Source organism: Mercenaria mercenaria, chromosome 15, assembly GCF_021730395.1.
Source record: "Mercenaria mercenaria strain notata chromosome 15, MADL_Memer_1, whole genome shotgun sequence".
Lineage (NCBI taxonomy): Eukaryota > Metazoa > Mollusca > Bivalvia > Venerida > Veneridae > Mercenaria > Mercenaria mercenaria.
The window spans coordinates 40,954,112-40,973,470 of NC_069375.1; the positions used below are offsets into that span (position 1 = coordinate 40,954,112).

The 19,359-nt window shown below is 34.9% G+C and overlaps 1 protein-coding gene across 2 annotated transcripts in view; it reads left to right on the forward strand.

The window, feature by feature from the left end:
• The window catches only part of LOC123552042 (discoidin domain-containing receptor 2-like), a 120,558-nt gene extending 103,918 nt beyond the window's left edge, over positions 1-16,640 (forward strand). For both annotated transcript variants that reach the window (XM_053525084.1, XM_053525085.1), the window contains exons 9-14: positions 468-661; positions 1,223-1,354; positions 5,630-5,757; positions 6,729-6,926; positions 9,183-9,417; positions 11,686-16,640. In XM_053525084.1, the coding sequence (XP_053381059.1) occupies positions 468-661; positions 1,223-1,354; positions 5,630-5,757; positions 6,729-6,926; positions 9,183-9,417; positions 11,686-12,018 (1,220 nt within the window). In that variant the 3' untranslated portion in view covers positions 12,019-16,640. The remainder of the gene's footprint in view (positions 1-467; positions 662-1,222; positions 1,355-5,629; positions 5,758-6,728; positions 6,927-9,182; positions 9,418-11,685) is intronic.
• Positions 16,641-19,359: the final 2,719 nt, after the last annotated feature.

Here is a 19,359-nt window from a genome sequence, read left to right on the forward strand (position 1 = left end):
ATAATTTTATATCAAGATTGAGGTAGAGGGATTTAAAGGCATAATGCAAAATGTTTGTAAATAATTCTACCGCTTTCATGCTTTTACCTTACTTTTGCAGCAGTTTACAAAATATAAACTTGCAACATAAAAGTGAAAAAAACTTGCAGTATTGAATTATATTTTAAATATCTTTTATTTGATATCTGTTGATTTTAGTCTTCTGTTTATTAGCTAGTGGATTAATTATTTGAATGAAAGTGTATGTAAAAATTTAATGTTTTGATAGTTTACGATAAATTTCTAATTAACGGGATATTATCTGTTAATTGATACTTCCGCCTATAGGCAATTTACACAGCTTCTTAATGATCAGTTTAAATTGTCTTGAATGAATTATTCCAGTAAATTAATAACACGAAATTTAGTAGTATCTGTTAGGAAAGAGATTAAACTTGATAAATTATAATGTTTTCATACATCTGCAGATTCAAGAGACTATGCTGTACCAGATGTAACGAAGTCAGCCCTGAAAGTGGCGTTACCCCCGATATACCCTCCTCAGCCACCGGTACGGGTCCAGCCCTTGAACCAGTTGGATCTTCCACCACCTACATATGATGCCCTGTATGCCGCAGCCGATGTTGTTAATTCACAGGGTCTAAACATTCCAAATCTACAGGTAAGATCACTTGTACATGTTTAGCTGGATGAAAAAGGTATTTTTATGTGAACTCCTGAATTATGTATGGAAAATGTTTGTTCAGTTGAATTATGAATAAAATGTATGATACTATATGTAATTTCAAAAAGAATATCCCTGCCTCATAGTTTTGAAAAATGCACCAGTATCCAAACTTACCCCACCCACTTCTTATGTAATAATCAAGTTCTTAGTTGGCAGACTTTTTGAGCCTATAGCTAAGTGACTTCAAATAATTTTACCTTGACAACAGTTTGTTCGAACATTGTTGAGTCAGATTCTTTCAAGTGTGCAGGTCATCAGGCTGGCTTGTTGAAGGTCAAGGGTGTAACCAGAATGCCTTCCAGTGCTTGTTATGCCAGGAGCACCATCTTGGGTCTTTGTTTTCCTTTAAAGCTTGAATTTGAACATATGAATTAGATGTCAGTGGGAGTTTTAAATCTAGTCAGTAAAAAAATGGAATGTAAGAAAAGATATTTTCAATTTGAATTTTATTCTAATTTTATTATGTCACTTCAGTGTAAATTTTTTACGTTACAGGGTGCTACTGGTAGCAGTGTTTATTCGATACCCAATGCGGAGTTGTTGTTGAGTATAGATTTGGCGGTTGTCGAGTTTCCGAGAGAAAATCTACGTTTTGTTGAAGTTCTTGGTGAAGGACAGTTTGGAGAGGTAAATACGGTGTGACTTGTGTATTCTATGCATCTGTTAGCGACACTTTTACAGTAAAATGTCTCTGAAACACAAAATAATTACAGTAAAACCTTCGATAGTGACACTTTTCATCAAATCTATCAAATCCCTCCTTATGGGTGAAAATATTTTCTTACCAATTCTCCACTGTAACAGCCTGAAACTTTGTCTTGTTTCCTATCTTCCTCAGTACTAAATGCTAAGTAAATAAAGGTTGCACATTGATAAGGTGTTCTAGTACAAAAAACTTATTGTAGTTCCACTCACAGCTGTCTTGAGCTTGCAGCATTGAAATTAAAGTGCAAAAATATATGGGTAATTATTAGAAGTAATTGTTTAGACATTTTGTTGAAAGTTTCTTTGTGATGTGAAGGCAAAAACAAGAAATGAGAATTGCTGAATAAAGAATGGCTATATAGATTATTTTATATGATAATGCTAGAGGTGCAGTAGAATATTAAACATGATTTTATTGCAAAGAACTTTGAGGAAGTGGTATTTTCTAAGTATAATATTGCTATTTTTGCAACAGCTAGATCATGGGGGAGGGGGAAATTTGATTTTTTTAAAACTGGCATTTACCAGGCCTTCGAATTTCATAAATATTCTAGCTGTATATCCCACAAACCAGAATTTAGCATGTGATTTCTTTTTAAATTCTTCTGTTTTGCCAAATCTCATATTAGTGGTGCCTTTTCTTATCAGCATTGATTGCAGACAGAGTTGGTTCATAAAAAGAACATGGCAATGTGCAGCAATATCTTTTGATTACAAAAGGCTTTCCAGTAACCTTAAAAACTTTGTGTATAGAAGCAATAAATGAGAAAGACAGATAACATTCTTATATTTTTTAGCTCACCTGTCACAAAGTGACAAGGTGAGCTTTTGTGATCGCGCGGTGTCCGTCGTCCGTCGTCCGTCCGTGCGTCCGTGCGTCCGTGCGTCCGTGCGTCCGTAAACTTTTGCTTGTGACCACTCTAGAGGTCACATTTTTCATGGATCTTTATGAAAATTGGTCGAATGTTCATCTTGATGATATCTAGGTCAAGTTCGAAACTGGGTCACGTGCCATCAAAAACTAGGTCAGTAGGTCTAAAAATAGAAAAACCTTGTGACTCTCTAGAGGCCATATATTTCACAAGATCTTCATGAAAATTGGTCAGAATGTTCACCTTGATGATATCTAGGTCAAGTTCGAAACTGGTCACGTGGGGTCAAAAACTAGGTCAGTAGGTCTAAAAATAGAAAAACCTTGTGACCTCTCTAGAGGCCATATTTTTCATGAGATCTTCATGAGTATTGGTCAGAATTGTTTATCTTGATGATATCTAGGTCAAGTCGAAAACTGGGTCACGTAGGTCAAAAACTAGGTCATTAGGTCTAAAAATAGAAAAACCTTGTGACCTCTCTAGAGGCCATATTTCTCAATGCATCTTCATGAAAATTGGTCAGAATGTTCATCTGATGATATCTAGGTCAGGTTCGAAACTGGGTCAGTGGGGTTAAAAACTAGGTCAGTAGGTCTAAAAATAGGAAAACCTTGTGACCTCTCTAGAGGCCATATTTTTCATGAGATCTTCATGAATATTGGTCAGAATGTTTATCTTGATGATATCTAGGTCAAGTTCGAAACTGGGTCACGTAGGGTCAAAAACTAGGTCATTAGGTCTAAAAATAGAAAAACCTTGTGACCTCTCTAGAGGCCTATATTTCTCAATGCATCTTCATGAAAATTGGTCAGAATGTTCATCTTGATGATATCTAGGTCAAGTTCGAAACTGGGTCACGTGGGGTTAAAAACTAGGTCAGTAGATCTAAAAATAGAAAAACCTTGTGACCTCTCTAGAGGCCATATTTTCATGAGATCTTCATGAATTATTGGTCAGAATGTTCACCTTGATGATATCTAGGTCAAGTTCGAACTGGGTCATGTGGGATCAAAAACTAGGTCAGTAGATCTAAAAATAGAAAAACCTTGTGACCTCTCTAGTGGCCATATTTCTCAATGGATCTTCATGAAAATTGGTCAGAATGTTCACCTTGATGATATCTAGGTCAAGTTCGAAACTGGGTCATGTGCTGTCAAAAACTAGGTCAGTAGGTCTAAAAATAGGAAAACCTTGTGACCTCTCTAGAGGCGATATTTTTCAATGGATCTTCATGAAAATTGGTCAGAATGTTTACCTTGAATATATCTAGGTCAAGTTCGAAACTGGGTCACGTGGGGTTAAAAACTAGGTCAGTAGATCTAAAAATAGAAAAACCTTGTGACCTCTCTAGAGGCCATATTTTTCATGAGATCTCATGAATATTGGTCAGAATGTTCATCTTGATGATATCTAGGTCAGATTCGAAACTGGGTCACGTGGGGTCAAAACTAGGTCAGTAGGTCTAAAAATAGAAAAAACCTTGTTGACCTCTCTAGAGGCCATATTTATCAATGGATCTCTCATGAAAATTGGTGAGAATGTTCAGCTTGATGATATCTAGGTCAGGTTCATAACTGGGTCATGTGCGGTCAAAAACTAGGTCAGTAGGTCGAAAAATAGAAAAACCTTGTGACCACTCTAGAGGCCATATTTTTCACGAGATCTTCATGAAAATTGGTGAGAATGTTCACCTTGATGATATCTAGGTCAAGTTTAAAAGTGGGTCACGTGCCTTCAAAAACTAGGTCATTAGGTCAAATAATAGAAGAACCTTGTGACCTCTCTAGAGGCCATATTTTTCAATGGATCTTCATGAAAATTGGTCAGAATTTTTTATCTTGATGATATCTAGGTCACATGTGCTCAAAAACTAGGTCACTATGTCAAATAATAGAAATAACGATGTCATACTCAGTTGAACACTGGGTCATGTGGAGATAGGTGAGCGATTCAGGACCATCATGGTCCTCTTGTTTATGGAACTATTCGGATTAGTTTAACTGCCTCCAACCTTACAGTGCCTGCAGTTTGTTGCTCTGCTCAGCATTTAATAGGGCTATAAACGCATTACAACTAGGATCCACACATTGCTAAATGTGCTATTTAATTTGTTTTCGAGGGTTGTATGGAGTGTGTATAAGCCAATTTTTTGCATAAATCTTGGAATCCAATGTCATTTTGCAGTATACTTCCTGGAGTTATTGTCAAAAGTTAGTCAAAACATTCCTTGTTTAACTCGTAAATGTTTATTGTTGCCAAATTACATCATAGTAGATTAGTTTTTACCTGTTATTTGGAATATGCTGTTTCCAGACTTCCATGTGTTCTTTTTTTTGTGCATGTTGAAAGCTATAAAATATTTTTATAAGGCAATAGAAAATCAATTGTTAGATTTTATTAAGTTTTGACGTCATTAAAAAATAAAAAGTGCCCATCCAACCTGTTTTTCCCAAAATTCAGATGGGAATCTAAAAATTTATTTTCTCTGGCCTAAGGTTTTTGCACCCAGATTTGGAGATAGGGTCATTTGGTAAAGATTCATCTGTTCTCTTAATCATATTGTGGACTGTCATTTGAATTTCTATCTCTAGATTTAAAGAATGTAGTTCCTATGTTATTGTACCAGATATTGCCTGTATGATGTCATTTGAAATGACATTTCTTCTTTATTGGAAGAGTTATGGCCCTTGACTAATGTTCAACTTCCATTATGTGATCTCATCATCTATATTCATAAGGGATAAATTTTCATAGAATTCTTGGTTGTGTGGGTCCACGAAATCGAGTGCCATGAAAATAAAACTAATGGCAACTTTCCATTTAATTATCTGTTTAAACCCTTTGATACTGTTAAACAGAATGTCAGGACTTTATGGAAATGTAATTAAATGTTTTTAGTACAGTAAAGTCTACAAAATTCTCTTCCACTCCATGGCTGAATGGGAAAGGTCGCAGACTCCAAATTACTTGCCTCTCGCAGCTTTTGGTTTGAAACCTTACTTGGGATGTAGAATTCTTTTTTGTGAGGAACTTATCCACCTGGCGTACGGATAGGTCAGTTGTTCTACCCGGGTGCCTGCCTGTGCCTGCAGTAATATCCTGGAGGGGCAGCTTGGGTCTTCCTCCACCATCAAAATCTGGAAAGTTGCCATATGGCATGTGCTTGTGATGGTGTGACGTTAAACTCTGACACTACCAAAAGACAAATTCTCTACCCCACAAAAAGAGCTGTTTTTGCCCAAACCACAGAATATTTTGCCAGTATTTTGTAATACTTCATTGTACTATTATTAGAGATTTATATATTTCTTTACTTTTTTTTCAGGTACATCTATGTGAGGCAATGGGCATTGCTGAGTATTTGCCAGACGGCTACGTTATAAGGACAAACATTAATCGCCCTGTGCTTGTTGCCGTGAAAATGTTACGTAAAGAAGCTGATGACAGATCTAGGTAAAGATCAAATTTAAAAAAAAAAATCTTACTTTGTATTGATAAGAAAATTATGCAGGACTCAGGTAGATCGTAGATTGTATATTTTATGTAGACCTATTATGTTTACAGCTTGGAAGTCAAAAGCCGTCTGTGCATGTGTTAATAGTGGTGCTACCTTCAAATAATATACCATTAATATTTAGGACTGTTCAGAATTTATTACTTGTACTGTACAATTATAGACTAATGTTAATATTTGGTATATTATATACCCTTGATTTTATATGAAAGTATGATATTGGCGTTAAAATACTACAGTGGGGCAGTCAGTATAAAATGCCCACGTCCTTTTAGTGGAAGCGATACTAAGCGATTCATATTCCGGTGGCGGCGATCACGACTGCGTCAACAATTGGGAATAACTCAAAAACCGTTACATATATTTCTTTTAAAACTGGTAGGATGATTTAGAAACTAATTTTACAACCCCATGGTGAGTTCTGGCCCCCTAGTGACCTTGACTTTTAGGAAATTATCAGTTTTTAGATTTTTTTGATACCTTTGAAAATTCACAAAAGATGCAATGCCTCAAAAACTGTTACATATATTGCTTTGAAACCTTGAAGGATGGTTCAGAAACTAATTTTACACCCCTGTGGTGAGTCCTGTACCCCTAGTGACATTGACCTTAAAGAAATTAGCATTTTTTAGATATTTTTGTTTTTTGGTATCAGTTTATCAGAATGTGAAGTTGTGCACCTCCACTTATTAAATTTTTAATTTTTGCAATAGTGTTAAAAATATAATGAGTATAAACCTCTCTAGCATGAGTCCAATGACCCTTGTGCGAGACACCTTCTGGCAGTGGCCTTGTTGTTGCTTTTTTGCAGACCAGTGCATGCTACACTTTTCACTAATTAGATGAGTTTATTTTAGCAAGGTGATATAATATTGTTTGTAATTGTTATATATTTGTGATGTATTTGCAGATCTGATTTCCAGAAAGAGATCAAGATAATGTCTCAGCTTAAGGATCCGAACATTGTACGGGTATTGGGCGTGTGTATTAAGGAGGAGCCACTCTGTATGATCGTAGAGTACATGAAGTATGGGGACCTTAACCAGTTCTTGCTGGATCACGTCCCAGAGTCTCCAATGGCAGAGGCTGCCAATGCTAAAACATTAAGGTAGGTGAAGACAAATGAGCCATGCCATGAGAAAACCAACATAGTGGGTTTGTGACCAGCATGGATCCAGACCAGCCTGCGCATCCGCGCAGTCTGGTCAGGATCCATGCTGTTCACTTTCAAAGCCTATTACAATAAGAGAAACTGTTAGCGAACAGCATGGATCCTGACCAGACTGCGCAGATGCGCAGGCTGGTCTGGATCCATGCTGGTCGCAAACCCACTATGATGGTTTTCTCATGGCGCGGCTCAAATATGTTTCTGTTTTTAGAATGCAATTTTTTTTCTGTTAAATTGATTTAAGAAGAAAGAACAATACAGTTTCTTGCCAAATGTATAAAATGTTCTGAAAGCTTGTTTTAACTGAACTGTTTCCTGGATTTCAAATTGGTACCTGTGCCAAAGTTTGGGAAAGAGGAGACTGCGCAAATTCTGTTCACGTCAGGGTTCCAACTTGGCCTGCTGGATAAGGGCACTGTGGTCTTATTCAGTTCTTATGAAGATTCAAACCAGCATGTTTTTGGTTAAGATTTAGATGCACTAAGACATCACTAGGCCCCTTCCAAAGTCAGGGGTTCCAGCTTTCAACCCTCTGATTGTTTGTTAAATACATTAGACTAGTAACTACAGTTTTGGACTAATTTACATACATATGGTTAGGCTTTGAGTTGTAAAAGTGATACAGATATTATTTCTGCAAATTGTATTTGCTAATTAAACAATGAAGTCTGTATGTATTGGATCAAAAGCCATAGAAATTATTTTGAATTACAGAATCTTGCACCTGTGTTAACATGTTTTTCTAATGATAATTAAGTCCCAATAATGGCTGGGAATTCAAATTCCTTTAATTTCTATATGACATAAATAGATTTATCTAGAGATGCAGAGTTTGTGGAAAATGATAATAAATAGTTGAGCAGAAATATTCCTGTTAATGGAAATAATTCCAAAGAGATTTAATGACCAGACGTGATAATTGATGCAAAAAAAAGGATATGGCGCTGTAAATAAAAGTTATGGAGACATTTTCAGAATCTGCCGTCAGTGTTATTAGTGGTTAAATTAGACTTTATGACACATTTCTGTTGTTTTATGAAAAGTAATAAAGGGAATTTCGCCTCCTAATGCTAGAAAATAGAAAATTTATGGGTTAAATTTTCATTTCTTTGAAATATAAAGATTATTTATGGAATTAAAATGTTACCAGAACACCTGATATATAAACTTTGGTATTATGTGTGGTCATTAAAACCATAGGTGTGTGTCCTCATTCTGACTTTTTTGTCCCCAAAGTAAGGTATGATAATCACACTGTGTCATTAAACTATAGGCATGTGTCCTCATTCTGACTTTTTTGTCCCCAAAGTAAGGTATGATAATCACACTGTCAGTGTGGTAGTTTGTACATTGATCTGATACATTTCATGTCTCAGTTATATCTCTTTAACAATTCAATGGATTCCAATGAAACTTCACACAAATATGAAGAAAGATAAGATGTGTGATGCACTAGAGTGAGGTCTGTACCTGCAAGGTCACAAGCAAGGGACCTTACTCTAACTCTAACCATCAATCAAGGTATCTGCAATTCAAGGGCGTAGTAGTGACATTTCTTTTCTTTCTTTTTTTAATGTTTGGCACTAGAGTTCTATAGAAGCTTTGTTAAATGTGAAATCATTTAATTTGATTGATAAAAATGTCATGATTATGACCAAAATGGTTATTTAATGTAAAAATCAGTTTTCTGGATTTTAGATTTTAAATACATGTCTGAAACAAATAGGAATTTTATTCATCTTAATGACTTGCAATAAATATTTCTTTTTCAGCAGCTTGCAGATATATTCTAGATTGATTGTAGTGTTATTGTGACCAGGAAAATTCCAACCTCTAGGTTGAACAGCTAATGCTTTAACCACTAAACCACCTCTCTAATCTTTTATATTTGATGGTAGCCAAGAATTATTGTATTATGACTACCTTATATGATATGAACCATGCCATGGGAAAACCAGCATAGTGGCTTTGCGACCAGCATGGATCCAGACCAGCCTGCGCCTCCGCGCAGTCTGGTCAGGATCCATGCTGTTCGCTAACGGTTTCTCTGATTGCAGTAGGCTTTAAAAGCAAACAGCTTGGATCCTGACCAGACTGCGCGGAGGCGCAGGCTGGTCTGGATCCATGCTGGTCACAAACCCACTATGTTGGTTTTCTCATGGCACGGCTCATATATGTGTTTGTATTCATTTACAGTTATGGTTGTCTGATCTACATGGCATCGCAGGTCGCATCAGGAATGAAATATCTGGAATCCCTGAACATGGTGCATCGTGATCTGGCCACACGAAACTGTCTAGTCGGTACCAATTTCACCATCAAGATTTCTGACTTTGGTATGAGTCGGAGCTTGTACAGTGCAGACTATTACAGAATAGAGGGACGGGCTGTGTTACCCATAAGATGGATGGCCTGGGAATCTATTCTACTGGTAACTTTGTTATTCTATCTTACCAGGGTTGTTCAAAATTGAATGATACTTCTGTGCTGTTGTGCAGAGGTCCTAGAAACTTTGACTAACTGGAAAGAAAACATTTCCCTTTGTAGGGAAGTTGCCAGCTAAACTTTTAAAATGGACTTGTCCATCATTCAATTTGGGCAATGCCATTTATTATTCGAAGGGGTATTCACTGAAAATTTACTGACTGAATAGCAATCAGTGTAGACCATGCAAAGGCAGAATCACTTGCCGCCAGCAGGCTAAATGTTTTTGAATTACATGCCCCCATCATACCTCAACTGTTTCTGGTTCAAAGCCTTCAACTTGTGTAGAATTCTCTCATTGGTTGGCTTGTGGAAGGTTTGTGATTTCACACAGGTGTTTGTCCTTGCATCAATAAAAATTGTTTCTCCGAAGTTGTCTTATTATACAAAAACCTGTTGTTTCTGCAATACCCCTTGTAATGAAGTAGTTTTGCGAAAGGAGTTATTTTGACAGATTGGTTTTTTTAGAGGATTCTTCATGACTCTGATAGTTAATTAATTTATTCTCGAGTAGGATATTCAGACTAATGACATATGTCACATTTTTGTCAAGTGCTAGTTAGTTTATGATGTAAAATAATCAACTCAATATTGTAATCCAGTCAGAATCACCCTTTGTTTTCTGCTTTGTATATCACAAAACATGAAGTGTATATATCTGTTTTTGTTTTCTGTATGTTTGTTTTTGGGTGGGATTAGGGAATGGAATAGGTTTTGGTAGCTATATGCCTTCTGAAGTTGCAACTGAACAATTATGATGTCACTTGTAAAAATAGTTTCATGTCTTCCCAAGTAATTACAGTAAAACACGTATATCTTGAATTTGCATCAGCAGTATGTCTGAGTTATCCAGGGCTTCGAGTGATTCAAACAAGAGGACCACATGAATTGCTTAGGTCAGCCCAAACTCCCAGCAGTGGTTACCTCCCCTAGCACTACTTACTGTTAGGGGAGATCACTGTGTAGGCGATTGGAGATGACCCCGGTGCTTGTGCCATTGATGCTCAAGTGAGTGGAGCTTCACTGTGTACTAAATATGGGAGAATAACTCTTGTCATTGACATTTCTAAAAAGGGAGCACCTCTACAAAGACATATTTACTCTCCCAGAAGATGAAATTCATAGTAAATTATCTCTCTGCGGAGCTAGAACTGCTGTACAAAAAACATATTTCAATCTTCCATGTCTTCATTGTAGAAAGGTTGCACTGTATTTTAAGTCTGCGTCATACTGTTTTAATGATAGGTTTGTGCAAGATAACAATAGATTTGTAAAGGTATTTACTAGTGAGTCAAAGCTGATATATTTGTTGTTGCTGGGTGATGAGAGACAATATGATTACCTTGTACTGTATTGATTGTGACATTTAACAGAAATTACTCATTTCTACCTGCTATAATTGGTTGTTGAGACAGATAAAAGTTGATCACTGTTGATGAAAGCCGCTGTGTGTCAGATTTATGACAATTTTCGTGCAATATGATCCAGCAGTATTTGCAAATAAAGAAGTAATTATTAAACAGCATGATCTTGTGTCTTTGTTTAACCCTTACCCTGCTAAATTTCTATAATGAACTTGTCCATCTTTGAATTTTTATACAGTACCATTAACTGTTAAAAGGGGTGCTTATCAAAAAGATACTGACTTGAATAGCGAACAGTGCAGATTTTGATCAGACTACACAGATGTTCAGGGTGATCAAGATCTACACTGGTCACAAAGGCAGAACCAATTGGTCGAGCATGCTAAGGGTTAAAATAAAGGAGTCTTAAAAGTTTGTAGGAAAACTTTGCCTTGTGGTCTTTAGAGGCAAAAGTTATTGAGAATAGCACTTTAGCTTTACAGCATACACCAAAAATGTCCAAGTTTTATTATTGTATTCATGACTTGGATAGCTGTCTGTTTAGCAATTCTAATATTTTAACCTTTAGCCTGCTGGCGGCGAATATTTCTGCCTTTGCGACCAGTGCAGACCAAGATCAGCCTGCACATCTATGCAGGCTGATCATGGTCTGCACTGTTCGCTATTCAGTCAGTAAATTTTCAACAAACACCCCTTCGAATAATAAATGGTATTGCCCAAATTGAATGATGGACCATTCCATTTTAGAAATTTAGCAGGCTAAGGGTTAATGAAAATCTGTCATTAAAAGCTTTAATTTTGTCTAATGCAGTACATAACAAGCAACTAACTTCATATAATTGAATTTTCAGGGTAAATTTACAACCAAGAGTGATGTTTGGTCATTAGGTGTGACGTTATGGGAGATACTGACTTTTGCACGGGATCAGCCATACGATACAATGAATGACGAACAAGTGATCGAAAATGCGGGACATTATTATCGGAATGATAACAAACAATTGTACTTGCCTCAGCCGACTAACTGCCCAAAGGAAATATTCGATCTGATGTTGGAATGTTGGAATCGTGCAGAGAGCGAGCGACCCAGTTTCAGAGAAATCCAAATGTTTTTACAGCGTAAAAATATGGGATATAATCCCAAAGATGAGAAGATGAACCAGATCAAGGTTCCTATTTGCTGACTATCCGAAGACGCTGCAAACGTTGTTGGACATATGTCACCAGAAAATGTGGCAGCCATCTTGGATTGTCTTAAAGAGTCTGGCAACACAGAGAACTCTCTAATTAATATGCCAGCTCTACTGGAACTGAAAAGACGAAGTTTAAAAATTGACAATTGAAGTAACTTCATTTTGTTTCAGTGATGGTTGGTATACCCACATTGCTTGCCATTACAAAAAACACATATTCAAGTGAAATCTATAAATGGCATATATGACATATAGCTCACTAGAGCATCATGGGAGATGTGTAGAGAGAGATGTGAAAAGAAATGTGTAAAGAAGTGCTTCAGTGCAGTGATAGTAAAGAGAAAATTATGATCAATAACAGTGACATGTAGATAATAGATCTTTGACTCATTTAATGGAGGATTTTTTACAGGAATTGATCAAATTGTATTTATTTCATTTATGAACATAGTTCATTATAGACAGTAGTGATAGGGACAGTTTTAGCTTATCTTTATAATTATGTTCACCCCCAAAAATGATGCAGAATGTACTTAATTGAACTTGTATCTTTCATACCAGTCTCTCTACAAATACAGGTTGAAACATTATCAAAGCTTTTTTCTGTATTTTGGGTGGAACAGTAACCATGGCTTACTAATAAAAGTGAATTTGAAGTGAACTAATTTAGAATTTTGACCTTTTCTTATAAAGGTCATTACTAAACTATTAATAGCATATGTGTGCAACAGATATTTGTGTAACAGAATAAGTGAAAACTGAAAACATGCATTTTAAAATAACCTTGATTTTACACACATTTATATATATATACATTTGCTTTTAAAAACTGTATAAAGACTATTGTAAATAGCATTTATTGTACATGGCTATCAAATGTACATAGTTTTAACTTTTAAGATAATGTTTGTAAATTATTGTACATGTTTGTATAACAGTGGTATAGTGCAAGTCTTTTTTTCATGTTAGAAACATTTTTACACAACACTATTGACACAAATATAAAATACATTTTCACAAAGATATGTTACATGTTACTATTTTTATGACCAGAGAGCTGTTTGGATGCTTCATTTGTACAAAGCAACCCTTTTTATCAAACTTAAATGACACAACTTTTTTGACCAGAGCTTTAAAATTCACTCAAAAATAGAATAATTTTTGTTCTGATATAATCATTCAGAGTGGACCTTTTTTCAATGTGAAGTCATTTTAACAAAGATAATGTTTGTATTAACAAAAACACTGTTATATCAGTGCTGACCACATTGGTTTGTTGGTATTTCAAGTAGCTAAACCTTACGACATTATTATTGTAATTTTCTGTTTTTAACTATAATAACCAGAGCACCAGGAGTTGTGTTACATTTAGATAACATATATTTTTACCAACTAGGGGATACAGAAATTATTATGGCTGTGAAGTGTGGGGTTGGATACAGAAAATATTATGGCTGTGAAGTGTGGGGTTATTATGCTGATGCAAGTGTTTAGGAATAAAGATTTGATTTAGATGTTAAACTTATTACTTATACGATTTATGTGGGTTTTTTTGTGTTCATTTGTCAGCACCAACCATCTTAAGCACAAGACTAATTGAGAGGTCCCGAGTTAGACCATTGGTCAAGACATTGATTTCCGTGATGTTTTGATTTAAGAACAAAAATGTGATGTCTTTTGTCAAGCAGTTACTTGTGTGTATTTGTTAATGTGGGGTGGGTGGGTGGGTGTGGGGTAAGTACTGTAACATAATCCAAGAACGGTGCTTAATTTAAGTGTCCACCAATGTAAAATTTGATATTCTTAAAAAATGGCATTGGACATATCAAATGAACAAAAATTTGATTTAGATATGCAGTAACATAAAATTAATATAACGTGTTAGTGCTATCATTCTAAATTCATCAGCGGCTTAGAATGGCTACCCATTTTAAGCATTTACATTTTGTGCAGGCATACACAAAGGCGCTGCTTTATTGCCATATTTTTATGTGTGTTATGATCAATAGTACAAGTTTGTTTCCTTATCATAATTGTGTGTGCAGCATACATAGTTCATATTATCATGTTTCAAACCAAATTTATCATTGAATTTCATCTAAAAGTTTCACATTTTTGAGCTTTGGAAAGAGTACTTAATATTTGTTGTCATAGAGACTAGTCAATCATAACTTATTTTCCATTTTTTATTGTTTCATGAACAAAATTTTGTTCACTGAAGGGGGCCGTTTCCTGGTTGTTACATTATGCTTCTGGACAAAATAAAGTAATTTTACTTTTTTAATTATATAATTGTGTTACCTTAAACAAGTATTACTTTCAATATTTAGGGCTGATATTCATAAATATGTTTGATATGGATTTCAAAATGTAAACAACATATCTAAAGAAAGCTTTATAGAATTCAATGTATTACTTAAAAGTACTGTATGTTACTTTTTTCCTTCAAGTTAAATGACACAATATGAGAAAATATCTTTGTTTGCTGTTAAATGGCTTCCTTTAATCAAAACAGATTTAACTTTTATGGAGTCTGTTCTATTGTTACTTGTATTCTTTAGCTTGAAACAATCACCTGTTGAAAGTAATTGAACTATTTATAGATTTTAATTGGTGTTAGACATATCTAAATATATAAATGATGTTTATCGGTATTTCACTGCAGTCTGAAAATGTTACAGAAGGAATTTTTAAAATTCGTTTCTATGAGTTCATAACAGTATTGATTGGATAAAACTGGAATACCTCATATATAATGGGTATGTATGCCTGTTATAAAATCTCTAAAGGTTGTAAAAAGTATTGAAACTGTCCAGTTTAAATGGAAAATGTAATTATATATAGATCATTTTCTCAATGTTTCGGTTTATTGAATGATACTAACAGCAAGTATAGGGAAAGATATCAGATCTATTATTTATTAAGAATAAGTAGAATAAGTGCTAGTTAAGAAGCAAGAGTCACTTGTTGTCTAAAAATTGTTATACCATCTGAAGTAGTTATAAGAAATGACATTGATACTGTACTTTGGTGTATCAGCTAGCTATTTTCTTCAAAACCATATTTTCATAACTTGCAATTGGCCAAAATTGATAGCTTGTATTTCATTGGCTAAAACTTTTCTATACAAACAGAATGTTGTAAAACCTATATTTGTACATAAATTTTAAACTGTATTTTATCATACTTATTTCTAGCGATTTTTATGTGTTTACACTAAGATTAATTCCAGATATTTCTGTTCTGATGTTTTAATATAAATAGAAGTGAGTCTTAAAGCGACCTTAAATCTACTTAATTTTTTTTTTTATATATATAAGAGCAAAACTGTTCATTGCTCTTACAAGACAGCGAAACTAACCACTACTTAAAGTACTGTTGTTTATATTTTGTTGAAACTGCCTTATAACTACGCATGGCTAGAAAATAGAAAATATGGAGTGCAAAATAATTACACTATTGGTTACAAACAAAAATACATAATCAATTTGATGGAAACCAGTATGTCATTACTGTAACAGAAGACATCACTGCTGAAAAGTAAAATAGTCGCTCTTGAACTAAAGTTGAATTTACATTCTGAACAACAGGTTGCCAATGTTATAACTGAATATACTAAGTTACCTATACTTCTTTTCTGGTATCCACTTTGTATGTAGTGTTTAAGACAGGTTTTATTTCTTGGCAAGCAACTTGTACACATGATGCCGTATTTCTGAGAATATTTTAGAATCAGGCTAAAATATCTAAGAAGTTGTTTTAAGGCTTTTTACTGCCAGTGTCAGTTCAGTTTCGTGTAGCTTTGTAGGAGGACTTTTGATGTGGGGTAACAAAACAGTTGCCATGAATGCCTATGGTTGATTTGAACTGTTCAGGGCAATTTATATGTCTGAATTGAAAACTATTTCAGTATTTCATTTCCAGTGGAAGTAAAGATTACAAAATGAGAATAATTTCGGTCAAAGTTGTAAGAATATTAGTGCTAAAAGTATGAATTCACATAAAAGAATAGTAACATATAAACTTTTTGTTACATATTGACGCAGTGTCACTATTTGCACGTATTTGATTCTTGCAAATACTTGTTGTATTTAACTCCCAATTTTGAGGGCAACTTAAGTCAGCTTTGCATTATATGTATAGTGGATCATTGTCAATTTGTACCAAAAAGTCTTCTTTTTCAAATCATCACCAAACTTTGTATGTTGTTTACATTAGAATTACTGTCCTGTTACGGTGATCTGTGTGAGGTTTATCACTACCAAACTTTGTATGTTGTTTATATTAGAATTACTGTCATTTTACGGCGATCTGTGTGAGGTTTATCAAAACCAAACTTTGTATGTTGTTTATATTAGAAGTATTGACGTTTTGCGGCGATCTGTGTGAGGTTTATCAATACCAAACTTTGTATGTTGTTTATATTAGAAGTATTGACGTTTTGCGGCGATCTGTACAAAGTTTGGTTCGGTATGTGTTCAGTAATGTGTGAATCTCTCTAACGACCATTATTTTGCTACATGCTATATTTGTATGAAAGCTGCTAAATGATGGAGTAATTGCATTTGATCATTTATTTATGAAATATTCGAAATAAAAATATGAAACCATGATATGCTGTTTCTTTACTCAGTTTGCTACAGTTTTGTCAATGTAGACACACAATAGCCATTATGTAACATTAAAAAAAGGAAGGAAGGAAGTAGATCACACCTTTACAACACAGCCTTATACTAGTGCAACACAGCCAGTATATCACGGCTTGTAGATCTGAACTGTAAAACCTTTTTTGCACATCGAGTATTACATTGATCAACACCTGGGCATTCTGTCTTTATACCTAAATTTAGATACAGCCCGCTTACTACCTAGCAGTTATCCCTGTCCTACACATTGTACAGGCCCAATTTTCATCATGCAGTAAAATACAAAGTTTATACCATATTTGGGTCAAGACCTAGATATTTACTTCTCTTACTTCATTTATAACAAACCTTAGAAATACAGATCTTTAATTTCATTTGTAACAAACCTGAGGAATACAGTCTTTTAACTTCATATGTGACAAACCTGTGGAGTACAATCCTTTTAACTTCATTTGTGACAAACCTGAGGAGTACAATCCTTTAACTTCATAATTTCATTAATAATGAACGTTAGAAATACAGTCCTTTAATTTCATTTGTGACAAACCTTAGTAGTACAATCCTGACAAACCCAAGGTGTAAAATCCTTTTAACCTCATTTGAGATAAACCTGAGGAATACATTTGTAGCAATCCTTAGGAATACAGTGTTAAATTAGATTCATTTTTGACAAACCTGAAAAATACTGCCCACTTACTTGACTGAAACAAAGCTGAGGTAACACTCTTATAATTTCATTTGTGACACACCTGAGAAATACAGTCCTTTAACTTCGTTTGTAATAAACCTGCAAAATGCAGTCCTTTAACTTCATTGTACTTAACCTGAGAAATACCGTCCTTAAACTTCATTTGTAACAAACCTGAGAAAAAAAACAGTCCTTTAAATTATTTATGGCAAGCCCTTTAACTTTGTTTGTAATGAACTTTAGAAAAACAGTCCCTTAACTTTTTTATGGCAAACCTGAGAAATTAAGCCCTCTGACTTTATTTGTGACAAAACTGAGTAATTCCAGTCCTCCTAACTTCATTTGTGACAAACCTGAGAAATACAGTCCTTATTACAGTTTTTAATTCCATCTGTTACAATCCTGAGAAATACAGTCCTTTAACTACTTTTGAGACCAACCTGAGGTGTACAGTCCTCTAACTTCATTTGAAACATATCTGAGGAATACAACAAACCTTAGAAATACAGCTCTCTATCTTCATTTAGGACAAAACTGGGGAATACAGTCCTTTTACTTCATTTGAAATAAATCTTAGGAATACAACAAACCTTAAGACATACAACTCTCTTAACTTCATTTCAGACAAAACTGAAGAATAGAGCCCTCTAACTTTGTTTGTGATAAACCCGAGGAATACATACCTCTAACTTCATTTGAGACAAACCTGAGGAACTAGAATTGTGACAAACCTGAAGAAAACAGCCCTCTAACTTCATTTTTGACAAACCAGAGAAATACAGTCCTCCAACTTCATTTCAGACAAACTTTAGGAAAATAACCCTCTAACTTCATTTGAGACAAACCTGAGGAACTAGAATTGTGACAAACCTGAGGAAAACAGCCGTCTAACTTCATTTGTGACAAACCTAAGAAATACAGTTCTCCAACTTCATTTCAGACAAACCTTAGGAATACAGTCCTCTAACTTCCTTTGTGACAAGCCTAAGGAATACACCCTTCTTACCTGAGGAAGTCGTCTTACTTCATTTGAGACAAACCTGAAGAATACAGTCCTCTTACTTCATTTTTGACATACTTGAAGAATACAGTCCTCTAACTTCATTTGAGACAAACCTGATCAATACAATCTTCTTACTTCATTTGTGACAAACCATGAGGAATACATTCCTCCGAACTTCATTTGTGACAGAAAAGAGGAGTAGAGTCCTCTAATATCATTAGAGATAAACGTGAGGAATACAATCTTCCTAACTTCATTTGTGACAAAAATGAGGAACAGAGACCTCTAATTTCATTTGAGATAAACCTGAGGAATACAGTTTTCTTACTTCATCTGTGATAAACCTGAGGAATACAGTCTCTTAACTTCATTTGTGACAACCTGAATAAAACAGTCCTCTACTTCATTTGTGATAAACCTGGGAAATACACCCCTCATAACTTCATTTGAGACAAGCCTGAGGAATACGCCCCTCATAACTTTATTTGGGATAAACCTGAGGAATACGACCATCATATCTTCATTTGAGATAAACCTGAAGAAAACACTCTTCTCACGTCATTTGGGACAAACCTGAGGAAAACAGTTCTCTAACTTCATGTGTGACAAACTTGAGGAATACATTCCTCCTAACTTCATTCCAGTCAAAACTTAGGAATACATTCCTCTAACTTCATTTGTGACGATATTGAGGAATACATTCCTCCTAACTTCATTTGTAACAAATCTCGGAAATACAGTCCTCTGACTTCATTTGTGACAACCTGAGGAATACAGCTCTCTAACTTCATTTGTGACAAACCTGAGGAATACATTCCTCCTAACGTCATTTGTTACAATTTTGAGGAATACAGTCCCTAACTTCATTTGTAACAAACCTCGGGAATACAGTCCTCTGACTTCATTTGTGACAACCTAAGGAATATATATAGCTCTCTACCTTCATTTCAGACAAACCTTAGGAATACATTCCTCTAACTTCACTTGTGTCAATT